The sequence below is a fragment of the Eleutherodactylus coqui genome, chromosome 12, assembly GCF_035609145.1.
Source record: "Eleutherodactylus coqui strain aEleCoq1 chromosome 12, aEleCoq1.hap1, whole genome shotgun sequence".
Classification (NCBI taxonomy): Eukaryota; Metazoa; Chordata; class Amphibia; order Anura; family Eleutherodactylidae; genus Eleutherodactylus; species Eleutherodactylus coqui.
In genome coordinates this window covers 74,637,914-74,656,980 of record NC_089848.1, presented here as the reverse complement: position 1 = coordinate 74,656,980, position 19,067 = coordinate 74,637,914, and the positions used below count along the sequence as shown (strand labels likewise).

The 19,067-nt window shown below is 47.4% G+C and overlaps 1 protein-coding gene across 1 annotated transcript; it reads right to left on the bottom strand.

The window, feature by feature from the left end:
- Window positions 1-13,112: 13,112 nt before the first annotated feature.
- Window positions 13,113-19,067, bottom strand: LOC136586768 (cathelicidin-6-like). The gene is made up of 4 exons (XM_066584981.1): window positions 18,873-19,067; window positions 16,475-16,570; window positions 14,662-14,721; window positions 13,113-14,043 (listed from the first exon to the last, which is right to left on the bottom strand). Exons 1-4 carry the CDS (start codon window positions 19,059-19,061, stop codon window positions 13,930-13,932), a joined length of 459 nt encoding a protein of 152 aa, XP_066441078.1. The 5' UTR covers window positions 19,062-19,067; the 3' UTR covers window positions 13,113-13,929.

The window sequence follows — 19,067 nt, the reverse complement described above, 5'->3', positions numbered from 1 at the left end:
CATCGCCAAATTTATCAGCCTTGAGATGCTGCTGTATAGGATTGTGGAAACGGAGGCTTTCAAAGCTATGATGGCGGCGGCGGCCCCTGACTACTCAGTTCCCAGTCGCCACTACTTTTCCCGATGTGCCGTCCCAGCCCTGCACGACCACGTCTCCCGCAACATTATACGCGCCCTCACCAATGCGGTTAGTGGCAAGGTCCACTTAACTACGGACATGTGGATAAGCACAGGCGGGCAGGGCCACTACATCTCCCTGACGGCACATTGGGTGAATTTAGTGGAGGCTGGGACAGAGTCAGAGCCTGGGACCGCTCACGTCCTACCCACACCCAGAATTGCGGGCCCCAGCTCGGTGCTGGTATGTTCGGCGGTGTATGCTTCGTCCACTAAAGCACCCTCCTCCTCCTCCTCCTCCTCCTCCTCCTCAACCTCTGTCTCGCAATCTAGATGTGTCAGCAGCAGCAGGACGTCGCCAGCAGTCGGTGTCGCGTGGCATGGCAGCACAGCGGTGGGCAAGCGTCAGCAGGCCGTGCTGAAACTACTCAGCTTAGGAGATAGGAGGCACACGGCCCACGAACTGCTGCAGGGTCTGACAGAGCAGACCGACCGTTGGCTTGCGCCGCTGAGCCTCCAACCGGGCATGGTCGTGTGTGACAACGGCCGTAAGCTGGTGGCGGCTCTGCAGCTCGGCAGCCTCACGCACGTGCCATGCCTGGCCCATGTCTTTAATTTGGTGGTTCAGCGCTTTCTGAAAAGCTACCCACGCTTGTCAGACCTGCTCGTAAAGGTGCGCCGGCTCTGCGCACATTTCCGCAAGTCCCACACGGACGCTGCCACCCTGCGCACCCTGCAACATCGGTTTAATCTGCCAGTGCACCGACTGCTGTGCGACGTGCCCACACGGTGGAACTCTACGCTCCACATGTTGGCCAGGCTCTATGAGCAGCGTAGAGCTATCGTGGAATACCAACTCCAACATGGGCGGCGCAGTGGGAGTCAGCCTCCTCAATTCTTTTCAGAAGAGTGGGCCTGGTTGGCAGACATCTGCCAGGTCCTTGGAAACTTTGAGCAGTCTACCCAGGTGGTGAGCGGCGATGCTGCAATCATTAGCGTCACCATTCCTCTGCTATGCATCTTGAGAAGTTCCCTGCAAACCATAAAGGCAGCCGCTTTGCGCTCGGAAACGGAGGCGGTGGAAGACAGTATGTTGCTGGATAGTCAGAGCACCCTCCTGTCTATTTCTCAGCGCGTACAGTAGGAGGAGGAGGAGCATGAGGAGGATGAGCAGGAGGGGGAAGAGACAGCTTGGCCCACTGCTGACGGTGCCCCTGCTGCTTGCCTGTCATCCTTTCAGCGTGTATGGCCTGAGGAGGATGAGGAGGAGGAGGAGGAGGAGGAGGAGGAGGAGGAGGATCCTGAAAGTGATCTTCCTAGTGAAGACAGCCATGTGTTGCGTACGGGTACCCTGGCACACATGGCTGACTTCATGTTAGGATGCCTTTCTCGTGACCCTCGCGTTGCACGCATTCTGGCCACTACGGATTACTGGGTGTACACACTGCTCGACCCACGCTATAAGGAGAACCTTCCCAGTCTCATTCCCGAAGAGGAAAGGGGTTCGAGAGTGTTGCTATACCACAGGACCCTGGCGGACAAGCTGATGGTAAAATTCCCATCCGACAGCGCTAGTGGCAGAAGGCGCAGTTCCGAGGGCCAGGTAGCAGGGGAGGTGCGGAGATCGAGCAGCATGTACAGCCCAGGCAGTGCAACAGTCTTTAAGGGCCTGGACAGCTTTATGGCTCCCCACCAAGACTGTGTCACCGCTCCCCAGTCAAGGCTGAGTCGGAGGGAGCACTGTAAAAGGATGGTGAGGGAGTACGTAGCCGATCGCACGACCATCCTCGGTGACGCCTCTGCCCCCTACAACTACTGGGTGTCGAAGCTGGACACGTGGCCTGAACTAGCGCTGTATGCCCTGGAGGTGCTTGCTTGTCCTGCGGCTAGCGTCTTGTCGGAGAGGGTGTTTAGTGCGGCTGGGGGAATCATCACAGATAAGCGTACCCACCTGTCAACCGACAGTGCCGACAGGCTAACACTCATCAAGATGAACAAAGCCTGGATTTCCCCAGACTTCTCTTCTCCACCAGCGGACAGCAGCGATACGTAAGCAATACGTAGGCTGCACCCGCGGATGGAAGCTACGTTCTCTCTCACCATCCAAAACGGGGACATTTCTGCTTCATCAATCTGTGTCTAATATTCCTCCTCCTCCTGAAACCTCACGTAATCACACTGAACGGGCAATTTTTCTTAGGGCCACAAGGCTCACTCATCTAATTTTTCGAAACAATTTTTATATGTTTCAATGCTCTTAAAAGCGTTGAAACTTTAACTTGAACCAATTTTTCGTTAAACTGGGCTGCCTCCAGGCCTAGTTACCACTTAAGCCACATTAACCAAAGCGATTAATGGGTTTCACCTGCCATCTTGGTTGGGCATGGCCAATTTTTACTGAGGTACATTAGTACTGTTGGTACACCAATTTTTTGGGGCCCTCACCTACAGTGTAATCATAGCAATTTGTATGTTCTTCGCCTGCACTCATGGTACAGAAGTGTGTGTGGGGTTGGCCTACACTTTAGCTACATAAATGTAACTTGGGCCTTGGCTATACTGCAGCTACTGAAATGGAACTAAGACTGCGCTCCCGCTATACTGCTGCTTCGGAATTGTTACTGGGGCCTGTCTTGAGTGCTAATATTGCTGACATGGAACAAAGACTGCGCTCCCACTATACTGCTGCTTCGGAATTGTTACTGGGGCCTGTCTTGAGTGCTACTATTGCTGACATGGAACGAAGACTGCGCTCCCGCTATACTGCTGCTTCGGAATTGTTACTGGGGCCTGTCTTGAGTGCTACTATTGCTGACATGGAACGAAGACTGCGCTCCCGCTATAATGCTGCTAGTGATATGTTAGTGGGGCCTGTCCTAATGATACGGCTGAAATGTTACGAATTCTGGGCTCTGCCTATACCGCTGCTAATGGTATGTCTCTGGGGTGTGGAAACAGAGGCTTCCCAAAGACATGATGGCGGCGAGGCCATTTCCCACCAACGCGGTTACTGTTAAGCTGCATATAACCACGGACACGTGGAGAGGACACGTAGTGCCTCAAAAACATCCCCCTCCTCCTCCAACAGGGAAAACATTCTTGGCAAATGCCTTTGCATTGGTTCGTCTGGTGCCAGTCCAAGAATTTCACCTTTACCGACACTACAAGAGAGCCCCACCACCATCCCCCCGCCACGGCCCACTTAATCCTGGCCACATTCCGAAAACCAACAAAATAAAACCGCGCTACTAGGTCCGCAGTCACCACCACATTACCACCAACGCGGTTACTGTTAAGGTGCATATAACCACAGACACGTGGAGAGGACACGTAGTGCCTCAAAAACATCCCCCTCCTCCTCCAACAGGGAAAACATTCTTGGCAAATGCCTTTGCATTGGTTCGTCTGGTGCCAGTCCAAGAATTTCACCTTTACCGACACTACAAGAGAGCCCCCCCACCATCCCGCCGCCACGGCCCACTTAATCCTGGCCACATTCCGAAAACCAACAAAATAAAACCGTGCTACTAGGTCCGCAGTCACCACCACATTACCACCAACGCGGTTACTGTTAAGGTGCATATAACCACAGACACGTGGAGAGGACACGTAGTGCTTCAAAAACATCCCCCTCCTCCTCCAACAGGGAAAACATTCTTGGCAAATGCCTTTGCATTGGTTCGTCTGGTGGCAGTCCAAGAATTTCACCTTTACCGACACTACAAGAGAGCCCCCCCACCACCCCCCCGCCACGGCCCACTTAATCCTGGCCACATTCCGAAAACCAACAAAATAAAACCGCGCTACTAGGTCCGCAGTCACCACCACATTACCACCAACGCGGTTACTGTTAAGGTACATATTACCAGTCTGACTGGGGCATGCAGACACCTTGACAGAATGAATAGTGTGTGGCACATAGGTTCCCCATTGCTATGCCCACGTGTGCAGCTCCTGATGGCGGTGGCACAGGATTCTATTTCTCATTGCTTCTGTACAGCATTGTGGGCTATCGCCCCGCCCCTTTTAAAGAGGGTCGCTGCCTAGCCGTGCCAACCCTCTGCAGTGTGTGCCTGCGGTTCCTCCTCATGGCAGACCCACTTCTAAATAGACATGAGGGTGGTGTGGCATTAGGGCAGCTGAAGGCTGCGCAGGGACACTTTGGTGTGCGCTGTGGGGGGGAGGGGGGGCGGTTGGTCAGCATGTAACCCAGGAGAAGTGGCAGTGGAGTGTCATCCAGGCAGTGATTGTGCTTTGTTGGAGGTAGTGTGGTGCTTAGCAAAGGTATGCCATGCTAATGAGGGCTTTTCAGAAGTAAAAGTTTTTGGGAGGGGGCCCACTCTTGCCGCTATTGTGGCTTAATAGTGGGACCTGTGAACTTGAGATGCAGCCCAACACGTAGCCCCTCGCCTGCCCTATCCGTCACTGTGTCGTTCCCATCACTTTCTTGAATTGCCCAGATTTTCACACATGAAAACCTTAGCGAGCATCGGCGAAATACAAAAATGCTCGGGTCGCCCATTGACTTCAATGGGGTTCGTTATTCGAAACGAACCCTCGAGCATCGCTAAAAGTTCGTTCCGAGTAATGAGCACCCGAGCATTTTGGTGCTCGCTCATCTCTAATAAGCATATAAATTATTGGCTCCACAAGGATATACTTTGTTAGTCATACTCTTTACCTGATGAAGAGAACACCGAAGCCTCAAGAGCTTCCAATTACAATGTATTATATTCTTCACACATAATTATCCATTTACTGTTTCATCTGTAGCTTTCATAGGACGGCAATTCAGCTATTGCAAATGTAGAATAAATATCACTGAACCTTAGAAATTATCATTTCTAGTAATTAATTTTGTGTTTTCTACTCCAGTCACATTCAGATCTGTATTCACACTTCTTCGGGTATCCTGTTCCCAGATAGGAGTACATTTTCAGAGCTCGGGTAATACAGTAATTCTGCACCCAGAGTTCAGCTTTCTCCTGACTTCCCAGCAGGAAACAGGAGAAGATTTGCATTGGATGTGAATGGAGCATAAATAAAGCTTCTATATGCAGTTATCTAATATACATTATAACTTTTAAATGAAATGCATTCTGGGTACGATCCCTTGCTATGTGCTTTACCTGCAGTGGAACAGAGGGGAGCTGGTCCAAGGACTTATATAAGCATGTGACCCCTTCCCCCTGGTTGTAGAGGTTGGTGATGTGTCTTATACAGCTTTCATCCTGGTCCTCAGACTCTGCAGCATCAGAAAGACAGCTATGTAATGTGACCGCAGAGAAGAACAGCAGAGACAGCTTCCAGCTCATCATCTTGGCTTCTCTTAGAGGGAATGTCCTCTGTCCGCTCGCTCCCCTCTTTTATTGTGCTTCTATTTCCTCATAGTCCTGATGATGAAATTCTTATTTTCCCCCTTCATAAATTAAGCCTTTACTGCTGAAAGATAGACTCATTTTCTTTATCTGACATTGAGGTGAGGTTGTTGAACTTGGCGTTATCTGTCCCACGGAGCCCTGCAATTGGTTTACATTAGAATTAGTTCTATAGAGATTTTATAGACAATTGAGACTGAAGCCTTTTTTTTACAGGTAACATGGCTGATGTCTCATGTGCTCTACTTGAAAGAACTTGAATTGAGATTGAAAAGTGATTTTGTACCTCCACGCAACAGTCATGTTCTAGAATCTTATATAGAAATTATTTCTACTATGTTTCCCTGAAAATTAGACACTGTCTTAAATTAATTTTTACCCCAAAAAAGACAAGTCTTTTCTTTTGGGAATGTCTTATTTTACTTACCTAGCAGTCGCGGTCCAGGTCCGTTCCGCTGCTCTCCAAAGATCATAGCTCAGTCGCGCATCCTGCATGCCTCAGCCACTGATAGAACATTATTTCCTGGTTGCGGAATTCATAAATCTCGCCTCCAGGAAGTGATGGCTCTGATTGGTTCATTGAGCACTTCTCTCAGCCAATCAATGTAGTGCTCGCTGAACCAATGCGACGGCTGTGATTGGTTCAGCGAGCAATTGGTTGAGAGCAGTGCTTGCTGAACCAATCAGAGCCATCGCTTCCTGGAGGCGGGATTTATGAACCCTACAACTAGGAAGTGATCTTTTGGCAGTTGAGGAGTGCAGGACACACGGCAGAGCTACGGAACTTCGGAGAGCAGCAGGAGGGACCCGGACTGTGCCTGCTAGGTAATGTATTCTATTTTTTTATGTAGTCTAGATATGGCTTGTTTTTGGGGTATGGCTTATATTTCAAGCCTCCCCAAAAATAGCCAAAAATCAGGGTAGGGCTTATTTTTTGGGGAAACATGGTAGATAAATGAGAGCCTTCATAGAAAGGGTACAGATGGAAGTGATTTCTAATTTATCTTTACAGGAGAGGGGAACACTGAGGAGGTTGATACAAAACAAGGAAATGAATAGTTTGGGCATGAGGTGCCATGTTTAGTCCTATTGCAATATTTTTGGCCTTGCACTCCATTGATTTGCCACAATTGCACCCTTGTATATCAGGGACTCAGCTAATTTCTTGAGTAAATTGGAGGATGTGTTTTGCTCGACCAATTTTATTTTATATAATTTGGTGTAGTATCACTATACATCTCTATTCATCATCAAAGAGGTTTTGAGGCTGTCGGTGAGGCACCTTCTGGTTCAGGCTGTGATGGATTCCATTGTGACCCCTATGTACATTATAATCTGCATGGCAAGTATATGTGCAGTACATCTTATATGGGGCACATACTGTGCTGGTGGTAGTTCATCGATGATATTTTTACTATGTTGAAGGGCCCTTAGAGTAAATGAAGGAGATTCATTGTTTTCTGAGCAGGCAGGCACTGGATATAACGTTTACGAAAACAGTCTCTAAACAGTATATACTTGAGTATTAGCCGACCCGAGTATAAGCCGAGTCAATACGTTTTACCACAAAAAACTGGTAAAACTTATTGACTCGAGTATAAGTCTAGCTATACTAGAGTATTTACTAGGTAAAAAAAACAAAAACACAATACTCACCTCCAAGCCGGTGTCTGTGTCCCCAGCATGATGGTCTCCCCGGCGGTGTGGCAACTTGCTTCAGACTTCTCCTCACTGTCATCTCCCTGCTTGATTTTCAATTCCCCCTGCCATCAGCGCTGTGTAAGTAAGCTCTGTGATTGGATCGAGTGCCAGCCAATCACAGCTGGCGGGGAAATTCAAAGCTGAGCAGGAAAATAACTGAGGGGAGAATTCTCAAGCAGCTTGCCGCACCGCTGGGGAGACCATCGCGCCGGGGACACAGATGCAGGCTGGGAGGTGAGTATTGCAGGGTTTTGTTGCTGTTTTTTTTTTTTACCTCACTTGAGTATAAGCCGAGGGGGGCTTTTTCAGCATAAAAAAATGTGCTGAAAAACTAGGCTTATACTCGAGTATATACGGTACTTTATATTGCACAGGGCTGGATCATATCAGATGTATAAAATGTAAAAAAGATAGAAATAATCTATTGTACTATGCAAGTCACCATCCAAAGCAAATTTTAAACTCCCTGCAATGTAGCCTGTTGTTAAGGCTTATAGGGGTTATATGACATGACCACAGAGCTGGACGGAGGGTTGAAGAGGTCTTTGAGAAATGTTTGGAGAGGGCTATCAAGACTCATACCCAGGAGCTCCTGTACTGCAGGTGGCAGCTCTACCTGGTGAGCTGTCCAGCCCTTTGGATAGCTCCCCTCCATAACCTTGTTCATGTCCCTAACTCCTACTACTGGTTTCCGATTGGCTCCTTCCTGTTCCTTAATTGGACCGATCCGCATCGTTGCAACAACAGACTCCAACCCTGAAGGGGATCGTTACGACGGCTGACCCTCGGGCATTATTGGATATTTAGAAATCACGTTTGCGAATATGGATAGAAGTAATATCCTATGGGTGAAGGAAAAGGAGAAACGACAAAACCCAGGGGATTCCGCTTGTTTCAACATATCACAAGATCAGTAGTTGGGTGGCATGGATTGTTAAATCTGAGTGGCGCATTTAGCAAAGGGAAATACTGTTAATATCAGATTTTAGGTTACCACCTAGTATGGCATACAGGAGGGACAGAAATCTTAGGGACAGGTTACTGAGACCCAGTATAGGTATGAAGCCCGGCCCTGGTGGGACAGTTCTACGCCCACATCATCCAGGGAATCTCCTATGTTTGGGGTGTCAGATCTGTGGACATATGCCAATGATAGGTGATAGCTAGAGATGAGCGAACGTACTCGGTAAGGGCAATTTCGCAATCGAGCACCGCGATTTTTGAGTACTTCACTACTCGGGTGAAAAGTACTCGGGTGCGTCGGGGGTGAGCGGGGGGTTGCAGAGGGGAGAGGGAGAGAGAGAGGGCTCCCCCCTGCCCCCCAGCGCACCCGAGTACTTTTCACCCGAGTAGTGAAGTACTCGAAAATCACGGTGCTCGATTGCGAAATCGGCCTTACCGAGTACGTTCGCTCATCTCTAGTGATAGCATTAAACATCCTTATAGTGGTACAGAATGATTATGTGATATAAGTGATTCAATGCATGCAGTTAGTTAGGAAGAGGAAGACGCATGGCCCCTCAGTGGTTAGCACTGTTGTCTTGTAGTGCAGAAGTCCTAGTTCGTAATCTGACCAGGGAAAACACCTCCATAAAGTTTGTCATTTGTGTTTCTGCTTCTTCTTCTGTATATTATTTGTCTTTTGTTTTACATAACTTAATCTTCTGCCTTTCCTCATGTCTGTTTTATGTCACTCTTCTGTGACTTCTTTGTCCAGTTGATTTAGTGCAAAGTAGACAAACACTTGTACACTGAGGTATATGCAAATACGGAAAATGGAACAATACCTCCGCAGCGCCACCTATTGCATGGCAGCATTCCTGCAAATCAATGTCCGACCCTTTCATACAGGTCTTTATTACAATGATTGGGAATTGAAAACCAAGCCAGAATCCGTGGACAGACAGCTGTTTCAGGGTTTTTGCCCCTCACTAGTGTGCGGCCGGATTCTGGCTTGGCTAGTGAGAGGTCTGTGACGTGAGTTGGGAGGAGTATCATCACTCCTTAAGGAGAGCACTTAGAAGGTGAGTGAGGAGACTTATAAGGCCATTCATGGTCCTTTGGGAAATATGCAGATAAGGAAGATGGAACAGTACCTCTGCAGCGCCACCTATTGGATGGCAGCCTTCCTGCAAATCACTGTCCGACTTTTTATACGAGTCTTTGTAACTATGATTGGGAACTGAAAACCAAGCCAGAATCCATACACAGACCGCTGTTTCAGGGTTTTTGCCCCTCATCAGTGTGCAGTAGGTTTACGGCTTGATTTACAGGAAGGCTGGCGCACTAAAATAGAGCATGCGTTATTTTTTTTGCACAGGCAGAATGCATGCGCAAAAATAAAAAATTAACTTATTGAAATTAATTAGTTATATTCCCTGCATATTGTGTGTGCAAATTTCGCATGCGCAAACACACTCATGTGAGTCTGACCCTTACTATACTTTTTGCGCTTGTTGGGCCAGTTCACATTGGCATGGGAACCTCCCCCCACACCCACCACAATGATTTAAAAGGGTATTTAGCCTAATAAAGTCCAGGTGTGTTTTTTTTTTCACAGAGTTGTGCAGTGTATTGCATTTTTGCGCATATTTCGTGCACATTTTCGCAACTCTGATAGACTTCTGTGGGAACCTTTGGTGCACAAATGCAAAAAAATAGAACAAACTGCGTTTTTTCACATGCGTAAAATGTGCGTGCAACTAAGAGAAATGAGAATTGAAATGAATAGGTTCTATTCTCCACTAGAGATGAGTGAGCGTACTCGGCTCGGGTATTTTTGCACTCGAGCACCGCTTTTTCCGAGTAACTGACTACTCGGACGAAAAGATTCAGGGGGCGCCGGGCGGCGCTGTGGTAGAGCGGGGGGTAGCAGTGGGGAACAGGGGGGAGCTCTCTCTCCCCCCCCCCCCACTCCCCTCTGCAACCCCCCGCTCACCCCCGGCACCCCTGAATTTTTTCGTCCGAGTAGTCAGTTACTCGGGAAAAAGCGGTGCTCGAGTGCAAAAATACCCGAGCCGAGTACGCTCGCTCATCTCTATTCTCCACGTGCGTGCTCATCTCTATTGTGCGTGCAAATACTTCTGTGCGAAGGAGCTTTTAGGGCTCCTTCAGATGAACGTATTTGTACTGTACATTACGTGGGCAGAATGATTTACAATACTCAAGGAAGAGAACTAGAGATGAGCGAACGTACTCGTTTCGAGTAATTACTCGATCGAGCACCGCGATTTTCGAGTACTTCCGTACTCGGGTGAAAAGATTCGGGGGGCGCCGGGGGGGGGGGGGGGGGAGCCGTGGCGGAGCGGGGGGTAGCAGCGGGGAACAGGGGAGAGCCCTCTCTCTCTCCCTCTCCCCCCCACTCCCCGCTGCAACCCCCCACTCACCCACAGCGCCCCCCAAATCTTTTCGCCCGAGTACGGAAGTACTCGAAAATCGCGGCGCTCGGGTGAAAAAGGGGCGTGGCCGAGTAGGTTCGCTCATCTCTAAAGAGAACCAATTGATGTCAACGGGTTCTATAACAGTAACATCTTTTTTGCGTGCATTTTGTACGCGGTCAAAAAATAGGATCTGCTTTATTTTTCTGCGTATGTGAACAGGGCCCCAAAGAAGCCTATGAGAAGTGTGCAAATGCTCATGCAATACGCAAGGGGATGCTCAGTATGCTGCGCAAACCCGCTGGAAAAAGCCTTTTAAATCTGGGGGGGGGGGGGAGCGCGCATTTATATGAACAGGCACTGCCTGTGCAAAAACGTACAGCACTATGCGCAGACGCGTGTAGATCAACCTTACTCACTGTGCAAATACATTGTGCTGAAACATTTGTCTTTGCAAATATGTCCTCACATTTAGGGCAAACACACTTTAGAACAAAAAACGCTATCGCAAGTGTGTGGGAGCCCTAACACTTAGATTTCAGGGCGGTTGTAGACACGGATTTCTGACCCTCATTTGAAGAGGGTAGCACCGCAGCAGACATGGGACCCGAGGCTCGTAATAAGAAAAAAAAAAAGAGTATTCTCAGCTCTGTGGCTTCTACTGCTGTTCTGGTCCCCAAAACTCTGCTCTCTCTATGCGTCTCGGCAGCCGGACCTGCTGTGGCCAATCCCTGGCCCCTGTTGTACCTTGTATCTTGCTCGGAGTGTCAGTACTTGGTGTGATTCACGTAGAAGGTGCTGAACTTCTCATCCGATGTAATAGTATGGGCATCACTAATATGCTTTAGGCCTGTGTGGCGCACTACATGTATCTGTGTGACTGGCATTCTTTCTATGGCTTATTTATGTGCAAGTGTAATACTAAGCTGCCACCCACCCACAATATGTGGTAGGTAGGTGAGGTAGGTTCATCAGTATTTTGCACCTGTGCAATCCCTTCCACATCACATTTTGCCTGTTCTACATGGGGCTAGAAATTGGTTTGTATCTGCCCCTGCACCTCTCTGTCAGTTAGTATGGCTATTTGTTGTGGTTTCTGTATACATTTGATTCCCTTTCAGAGATTTGCATCATTATTTAACCATAATTTACAAGACTGTAGTCCTATAAAGTATGGGGACCCCTCATGCAGGTAGACTAAGAAATAGATCACACGTTGCCGTAAACAGTAACAGTCTTTACTTGGCAGAAGAATTAACAGTACCGTCTCTTTAACTTGGCACACAATTTCAAACACTGCAGAACTATTTCAGAACTTGGCAATACTGACTCGACTTGTCAGCCCTTGTGGGATTAAGTCACAGTCTCTTTATATATACAGCAGGCTTGTCGTGGCTTCAGGACACACTCAAAGAGTCACATGGGTATTCACTCAGTCTCCGTGGTGTAATGCTTTTAACTAACTGGGTTATTCTCAGCATCAATCAGGAGGCTCTAGGACTTTCTTTCAGCACCTTCAGGCTGTACCCAACCTCTCAACAGGCTCCAGGGCTCTCTCGCTGCTCATGACTTCAGGCCACAACCAACCTTGCACAGACTTACTGTACTTGCTTGCGCACGTCCCCATAGAGGCAACAACACCCCATCACTTGCACCACATATTAGCATCACCTTGTAGGGCAAGATGTGCCCTACCATTCATCCAACAGACTCACATGTATACCCAGCACACGGACTGGTTATAGAAACTTTAGAATGATCACCAGACTGGAAACAAGATCACAGATACAATGTCCAGGTAGGCCCCAATGGTATTAGTTCAGTATATGTCCACCGGAAGTATGGGTTGGCCAGGAGCAGCTACAGGTAATGCCCAGGTCACGCCCACAAAGCTCCCAACAGCTCCTGATTGGCTCCCACACATGCACCTTCAAGGAGGAAGTCCAAGCTGAAGCAGCAAGAGGTGGAGTGCCCCGTAGATGACTACACGGTCCCTGCTCGCCCATAGTGCTGGTAGTAGGGAGGAGCACATGGCGACTAGTCCATGACAGGCAGACAGGACTGGGTAGACGTGGAGGAGGTAATGGTTTGAATTGGATTGGGAGGTGGGCATGGCCGCACCTCAGAAAGTGTGTGTGCGGGATCTTTTGGGAGCACTGGGTGTGACCTGGGCGTTACCTGTAGCTGAGCCTGGCCAACCCATACTTCCGGTGGAGACGTACTGCATTAAAAGGCCACAACAGTGTCTATTACAACTTTCAGACAATACATTTGTATAATAAGACATTAACGGTTATACAACAAACATTAGCGGCTTTAGCATTTACTTGATTACACAAAGCTAATGGTTTGAATTGGATTGGGAGGTGGGCATGGCCGCACCTCGGAAAGTGGCCAACCCATACTTCCGGTGGAGACGTACTGCATTAAAAGGCCACAACAGTGTCTATTACAACTTTCAGACAATACATTTGTATAATAAGACATTAACGGTTATACAACAAACATTAGCGGCTTTAGCATTTACTTGATTACACAAAGCTAATGGTTTGAATTGGATTGGGAGGTGGGCATGGCCGCACCTCGGAAAGTGTGTGTGCGGGATCTTTTGGGAGCACTGGGTGTGACCTGGGCGTTACCTGTAGCTGAGCCTGGCCAACCCATACTTCCGGTGGAGACGTACTGCATTAAAAGGCCACAACAGTGTCTATTACAACTTTCAGACAATACATTTGTATAATAAGACATTAACGGTTATACAACAAACATTAGCGGCTTTAGCATTTACTTGATTACACAAAGCTAATGGTTTGAATTGGATTGGGAGGTGGGCATGGCCGCACCTCGGAAAGTGGCCAACCCATACTTCCGGTGGAGACGTACTGCATTAAAAGGCCACAACAGTGTCTATTACAACTTTCAGACAATACATTTGTATAATAAGACATTAACGGTTATACAACAAACATTAGCGGCTTTAGCATTTACTTGATTACACAAAGCTAATGGTTTGAATTGGATTGGGAGGTGGGCATGGCCGCACCTCGGAAAGTGTGTGCGGGATCTTTTGGGAGCACTGGGTGTGACCTGGGCGTTACCTGTAGCTGAGCCTGGCCAACCCATACTTACGGTGGAGACGTACTGCATTAAAAGGCCACAACAGTGTCTATTACAACTTTCAGACAATACATTTGTATAATAAGACATTAACGGTTATACAACAAACATTAGCGGCTTTAGCATTTACTTGATTACACAAAGCTAACATAAACATTCTCTTTACAGGAATGAAATACTAGATGCAAGCTCTACTACATCTCTGGCTCTACTACAAAGGAAGCGGAGACCAAAGAGCTTCAGCCCCGACCAAATTTTGCGTGGACTACAGTACCAATGACACTTCCTGCTCCTCGGAGTAACTTGCAGGCTAATTTTTTGCATTTCTTTAAGCTCCTCTTGAGACGGGCCTCCTGAAAGAAACAAGAAATAAAAATGTTCATTGCAGAGAATCCATAGAACAAGTTACTAGTAAATTTTGCAAGTACTCAGAGCTTAGAGACCATAAAAAGGTGCCGAAACCTGGAAGAGGCATGAGCCTGAGGAATATTAGAGAGGTCTCATCTATATTGGTGGAGCAGGATGGACCCTGGAAGAGGCATCCACCTGAGAAATGTCAGACAGATCCCATCTATACTTGTGGGCTTTGGGGCCTGAGGTGCAGCTGAAACTTCTGCACCCCTCTAGATACGTCACTGGAGATAAGGGGAAAAGGATGAATGACAAGGAGATAAATGAAGACAACCTGAGAATTTATGAAGACACATCTTAGAGAAATTCTAAACAGAAGACAGGACTTTCTAGATGACCAGTAGCCACAGGGTTGTCAGGAAGTAACTAGGAATCCAGATCCATCTTAAAGGCTTCACCAACATGAGCACTATAAAGAATGGGGGTCATAAAAAAGGGAGAAGCCTCTCTGTAGTGTTAAAACTTCTCAGCAGCTGATACATTGTATACTTCTCCACCCAAAGAGTAGAATTGCCCTACAATACAGAAAGTGAAGAAATCTCGTTTTATACTTGTCTTACCTTGGGCACTCTGACGCACATTATGTCATCATCCACATCTTGAGCACACATTTTCACATCCTGCAAAATCCAGAGACATGAATTATTTATCATCTACTGAAATGAGAAACCGATAATAATCATCTCATAACCTGAGTCCACATATAAATGACTCATCACATGAAGATGAATGATGATATCACACAATCCATACGTGACACAGAAGGTAAAAGGGAGCGATAACCGTTCAGTGTAAATGGCTACACAACATGAGTGATGAGCGACTATTGTGCAGGCATATAAATCATACGCCAAGCTGCCTGTGTAAACAGGCAGTTGCTCATCTATGAACGACTGCCTGTTGAATGGAGGCGGGCGGGAGGCTTCCTGGCCCACTCCATCTCCATTCACTGAGAGATGATCGCTCCTGTGTGAAAGCACAGGACCATTTATCGCTTGGGCCCAACTACAAGAGGGCTGAATATAAGGAGTACCATACATTGAGACTGACTCAAATACCACCATAGTCACTATCTTCTACTGCGCCCTATTGGCCCGACAGCCTGCAAAGCATTGATCAGAACCACCCAAAAACTACAAAAGCCAAGTGATCACCCAGAGGCATTAAAGTCCTCGAAACACATAATTCACAACAAATCAAATTTTCTTTACCCTTCAAGATTTGATTTTTTTTCTGAAGGGAAGATCTGGAGCAGGTGAGTATATTCAGATTTTAGGTCTCCCGCGGATCCGGACGGCTTCCATAGGCTTCAATAGAAGCCTGCAGGAGCCGTCTGCGCGGAAGACCCGCACCTAAATGGAGCATGTTCATTTTTTTTCATGCTCCAGATTTTTTAAAATTCACTTAAAATCATCTTTTGCCCGTGGACATGAGGCCTTAGAGTGAAAAAAGCGGATGAAACGGAGAAGCAAAAAGCAACACCTGCAATATGAACATACACATGGATGAAAGTTGTTGTTTTTTAATGTCCCAAAATCGGATATGCTAATGTGAATACAGTGTAAGGGGTTCTCCAGGAATACAATGGACGCTGTCCATGCAGCCTGGGAGAAACCCATCCTAGAATGTAACAAGGATGAGTTGAATGCAGCTGTAGACTGGAAGGGGTGGAGTCATGGGAGGGGCGGATCCTAATGCAACACTGTTCATTTGGTCTAACTAACAGGAAGACACATTGTAGCATTAGACAAAGTCCCCCTTGCTGCCCCAATCATTGTGGTTTAGGGCTTAAACACATGGGTCTGCTTTAGTCTAGTTATGCGGCTGTGAAAATCATGGCCGCATAATAGGAAAAAGCGAAACTATTGAAATCAATGGTTTCACTTTCACTATCGTGATTCTCGCGCGTTAATACCACGTGTAAGAAAAAGATAGGACGTAGAAAAACTACAGGCAGGACCTAGCTTCACGCTTTTTTTTCCAACTCGCATTACTCGTTGCATCGAGGTATTGTAGAAACATTGATGGGATTCGGAGGGGGTGTGGGAGAGAGGTAAGCAGGTGGAGAAGAGTTAGTTTCTATCTTCTTCCCTTTTGTATGTGTTTAAATATATATATTTTATTGGGGGGGGGGGGGGGGGGGAGATTATGGTTTGCTTAAATATAGTTATGATTGATTGTATCGTGTGTGTGTGTGGGGGGGGGGGGGGGGGAGTAACGCTATGTTCCATGTATATTATGCTTCTGTGTGTAGAAATTAAGAGGTAATTGTATTGGAAAGTGTAATTTCAAAATAAAATTATCTAATTAAAAAAAAAACTATGATTGTTTTGTATTTATGATGCACATTTGCTGCAGTGTGTCGGTACTTACTCCGTCTGGCTTGAAATCACATTGAGATAAATCAGGATTCCCAGATTTCAGGCACTCCGTCTCTTTAATGATGTAGCCTTTGTCGTTTTCATCCCCCTGTCATTAGGAGAGGGATAAACATATAAATTATCGGCTTCACGTTTATATACATTGTTAGCGTGGATTCACACGAGCGTGTTTATGTGTGTACACAAAAACGAGCCTATTAGAACCATTGCTTCCCTATGGTGTGTTCACATGTCCGTGTTTTACAGGCGTGCAAATGGAAATACCTGCAAAACATAGGACATGCGTGCACCATAGGTCCGTGGTCCGCGTCAATATTCCCCAGCGGGGAGTCGCCTTGTCACTGAACACTGTGACAGCACTGTCACAGTGCTAAGCGATAAGGGGACTGCCCAGCTGTGGCAGAGGATTTCTTCATCTCCTCGGGGAGTAAAGGATCCCCTGCCACAGCTGTGACAGCTGTGGCAGAGGATCACAATGTTCTCCCATTGCTTTCAATGAGACCGGCACTTCTGCAGTCCCATTGAAAGCCATGGGCTGCCGGCAAGCCCTGCAGAGATTTTCGGGGAAGGGCTTTAAATATAAAAAAAATATATCCTCACCTCTCCTTAGCTGCCAGGGCTCAGGCGCATTCAGCCTGTCTTCTCCCTGCACTGCTCTGATTCTGTTTCAGCAGGCAGGGATTTAAAATCCCCACCAGCTGAAAGGGCTGTATCTGATTGGCTGAGCGCTCAGCCAATCACAGGCAGCACTCAGCCATTTATTGAATGACAGCTAAGTGCTGCCTGTGATTGCTCACAGCACTCAGCTAATCACAGGTAGCTTTTGGGCATTTATTGAATCCCTGCAGGGCTTGCCGGAATCCCATTGCTTTCAATGGGACTGCAGAAGTGCCGATCCCATTAAAAGCAATGGGAGAACATCGCGATCCTCTCCCACAGCTGTGACAGCTGCGACAGGGAAATCTTTACTCCCTGCGGGGAGTCCCCTTGTCACTGAACACTGTGACAGTGCTGCCACATTGTTCAGTGACAAGGGGACTCCTGTGGGGAATATTTACACGGCAGCGGCGGAGAGGTGAGTGTATATATATATATATATATATATATATATTTGTTAGTTTTTACACAAACCATGGGTGATTTTCAGGAAAGGGCTTATATTTCAAGACCTTCCCTGAAAATCACTGCAGGGGTCTCCGGCATCCTATTGCGTTCAATGAGGGTGCTGGCAGCAGCCGTTGCCCCATTGAAAGCAATGCTGCACAGACTTTTATTCACGAGTGTTTGTGCACGTACTTGGGTGCACAGTTTTGTGCCCAGCTATGTACGGCACACACACACGCACCATTAGCCTGGATTCACACGAGCGTATATCTGCTGCGCTTTCACGGCCAGCCGATATACGTTGCCCCTCTGATGCATTGGTTTACAATGCATCAGTTCACATGGGCGTATTCCCGCAGCGTTAAATTGCCTGGCCGGCCAAGATAGCGCATTTTGGTCAGGCTTTTACACCGCCGGCGGCTACATAGACTCCTATGGAAGCCTATGACAGCTGCCGGAGAAGGGAGGGTGGAGGGAGTTTAGCAGCATGACTGCTAAGCTCCCACCCATTTCCCTCCTCCTCTCCGCCCCTTGCCGGCTGTTTGCAATGGGAGAGGCGGGAGCTGGTTGCTAAGCTCCCACCCCATCCTGCCCCCTCCCATTGCTGACTGCGACAAGGGGCGGAGAAGGAGCTGAGCACAGTAGCTCCCGCCCCATCCCACCTCCTTCCTTTGCAGAAAGCCAGCGAGGGGGACGGAAGGGGGAGACAGCTTAGCAGAGCCCGGCATTGCGGGCCCGGCATATATGCGCCGGGCCTGTGCCATCTTAATAGGCGCACAAATGTGGGCAAACGTAAAAACACATACGCCCATGTGAATCCTGCCATAGTAATACACTTTACCTGGTGAAGAGAACACCGAAGCCTCAAGAGCTTCCAATTACAATGTATTATATTCTTCACACATAATTATCCATTTACTGTTTCATCTGTAGCTTTCATAGGACGACAATTCAGTTATTGCAAATGTAGAATAAATATCACTGAACCTTATAAATTATCATGTCTACTAATTAATTTTGTGTCTTCTACTCCAGTCACATTCAGAGCTGTATTCACACTTCTTCGGGTATCCTGTTACCAGATAGGAGTACATTTTCAGAGCTCGGGTAATACAGTAATTCTGCACCCAGAGTTCAGCTTTCTAATGACTTCCCAGCAGCAAACAGCAGATTTGCTTTGGATGTGAATGGAGCATAAATAAAGCTTCTATATGCAGTTATCTAATATACGTTATACCTTTTAAATGAAATGCATTCTGGGTACAATCCCTTGCTATGTGCTTTACCTGCAGTGGAACAGAGGGGAGCTGGTCCAAGGACTTATATAAGTATGTGACCCCTTCCATCTGGTTGTAGAGGGTGACGATCTCTCTTATAAAGTTTTCATCCTGGTCCTCAGGCTCTGCAGTACCAGAGAGACAGCCGTGTAATGTGACCGCAGAGAAGAACAGCAGAGACAGCTTCCAGCTCATCATCTTGGC

Excerpts from the sequence above, each read along its gene's own strand:
- LOC136586768 (XM_066584981.1), bottom strand. The coding sequence starts at position 19,061 with ATGATGAGCTGGAAGCTGTCTCTGCTGTTCTTCTCTGCGGTCACATTA. Across the intron at positions 16,571-18,872 it reads TCCCCTCTGTTCCACTGCAG|GGGGATGAAAACGACAAAGG; the intron begins GTAAAGCACATA and ends TCCTAATGACAG. Across the intron at positions 14,722-16,474 it reads GTGATTTCAAGCCAGACGGA|GATGTGAAAATGTGTGCTCA; the intron begins GTAAGTACCGAC and ends TGGATTTTGCAG.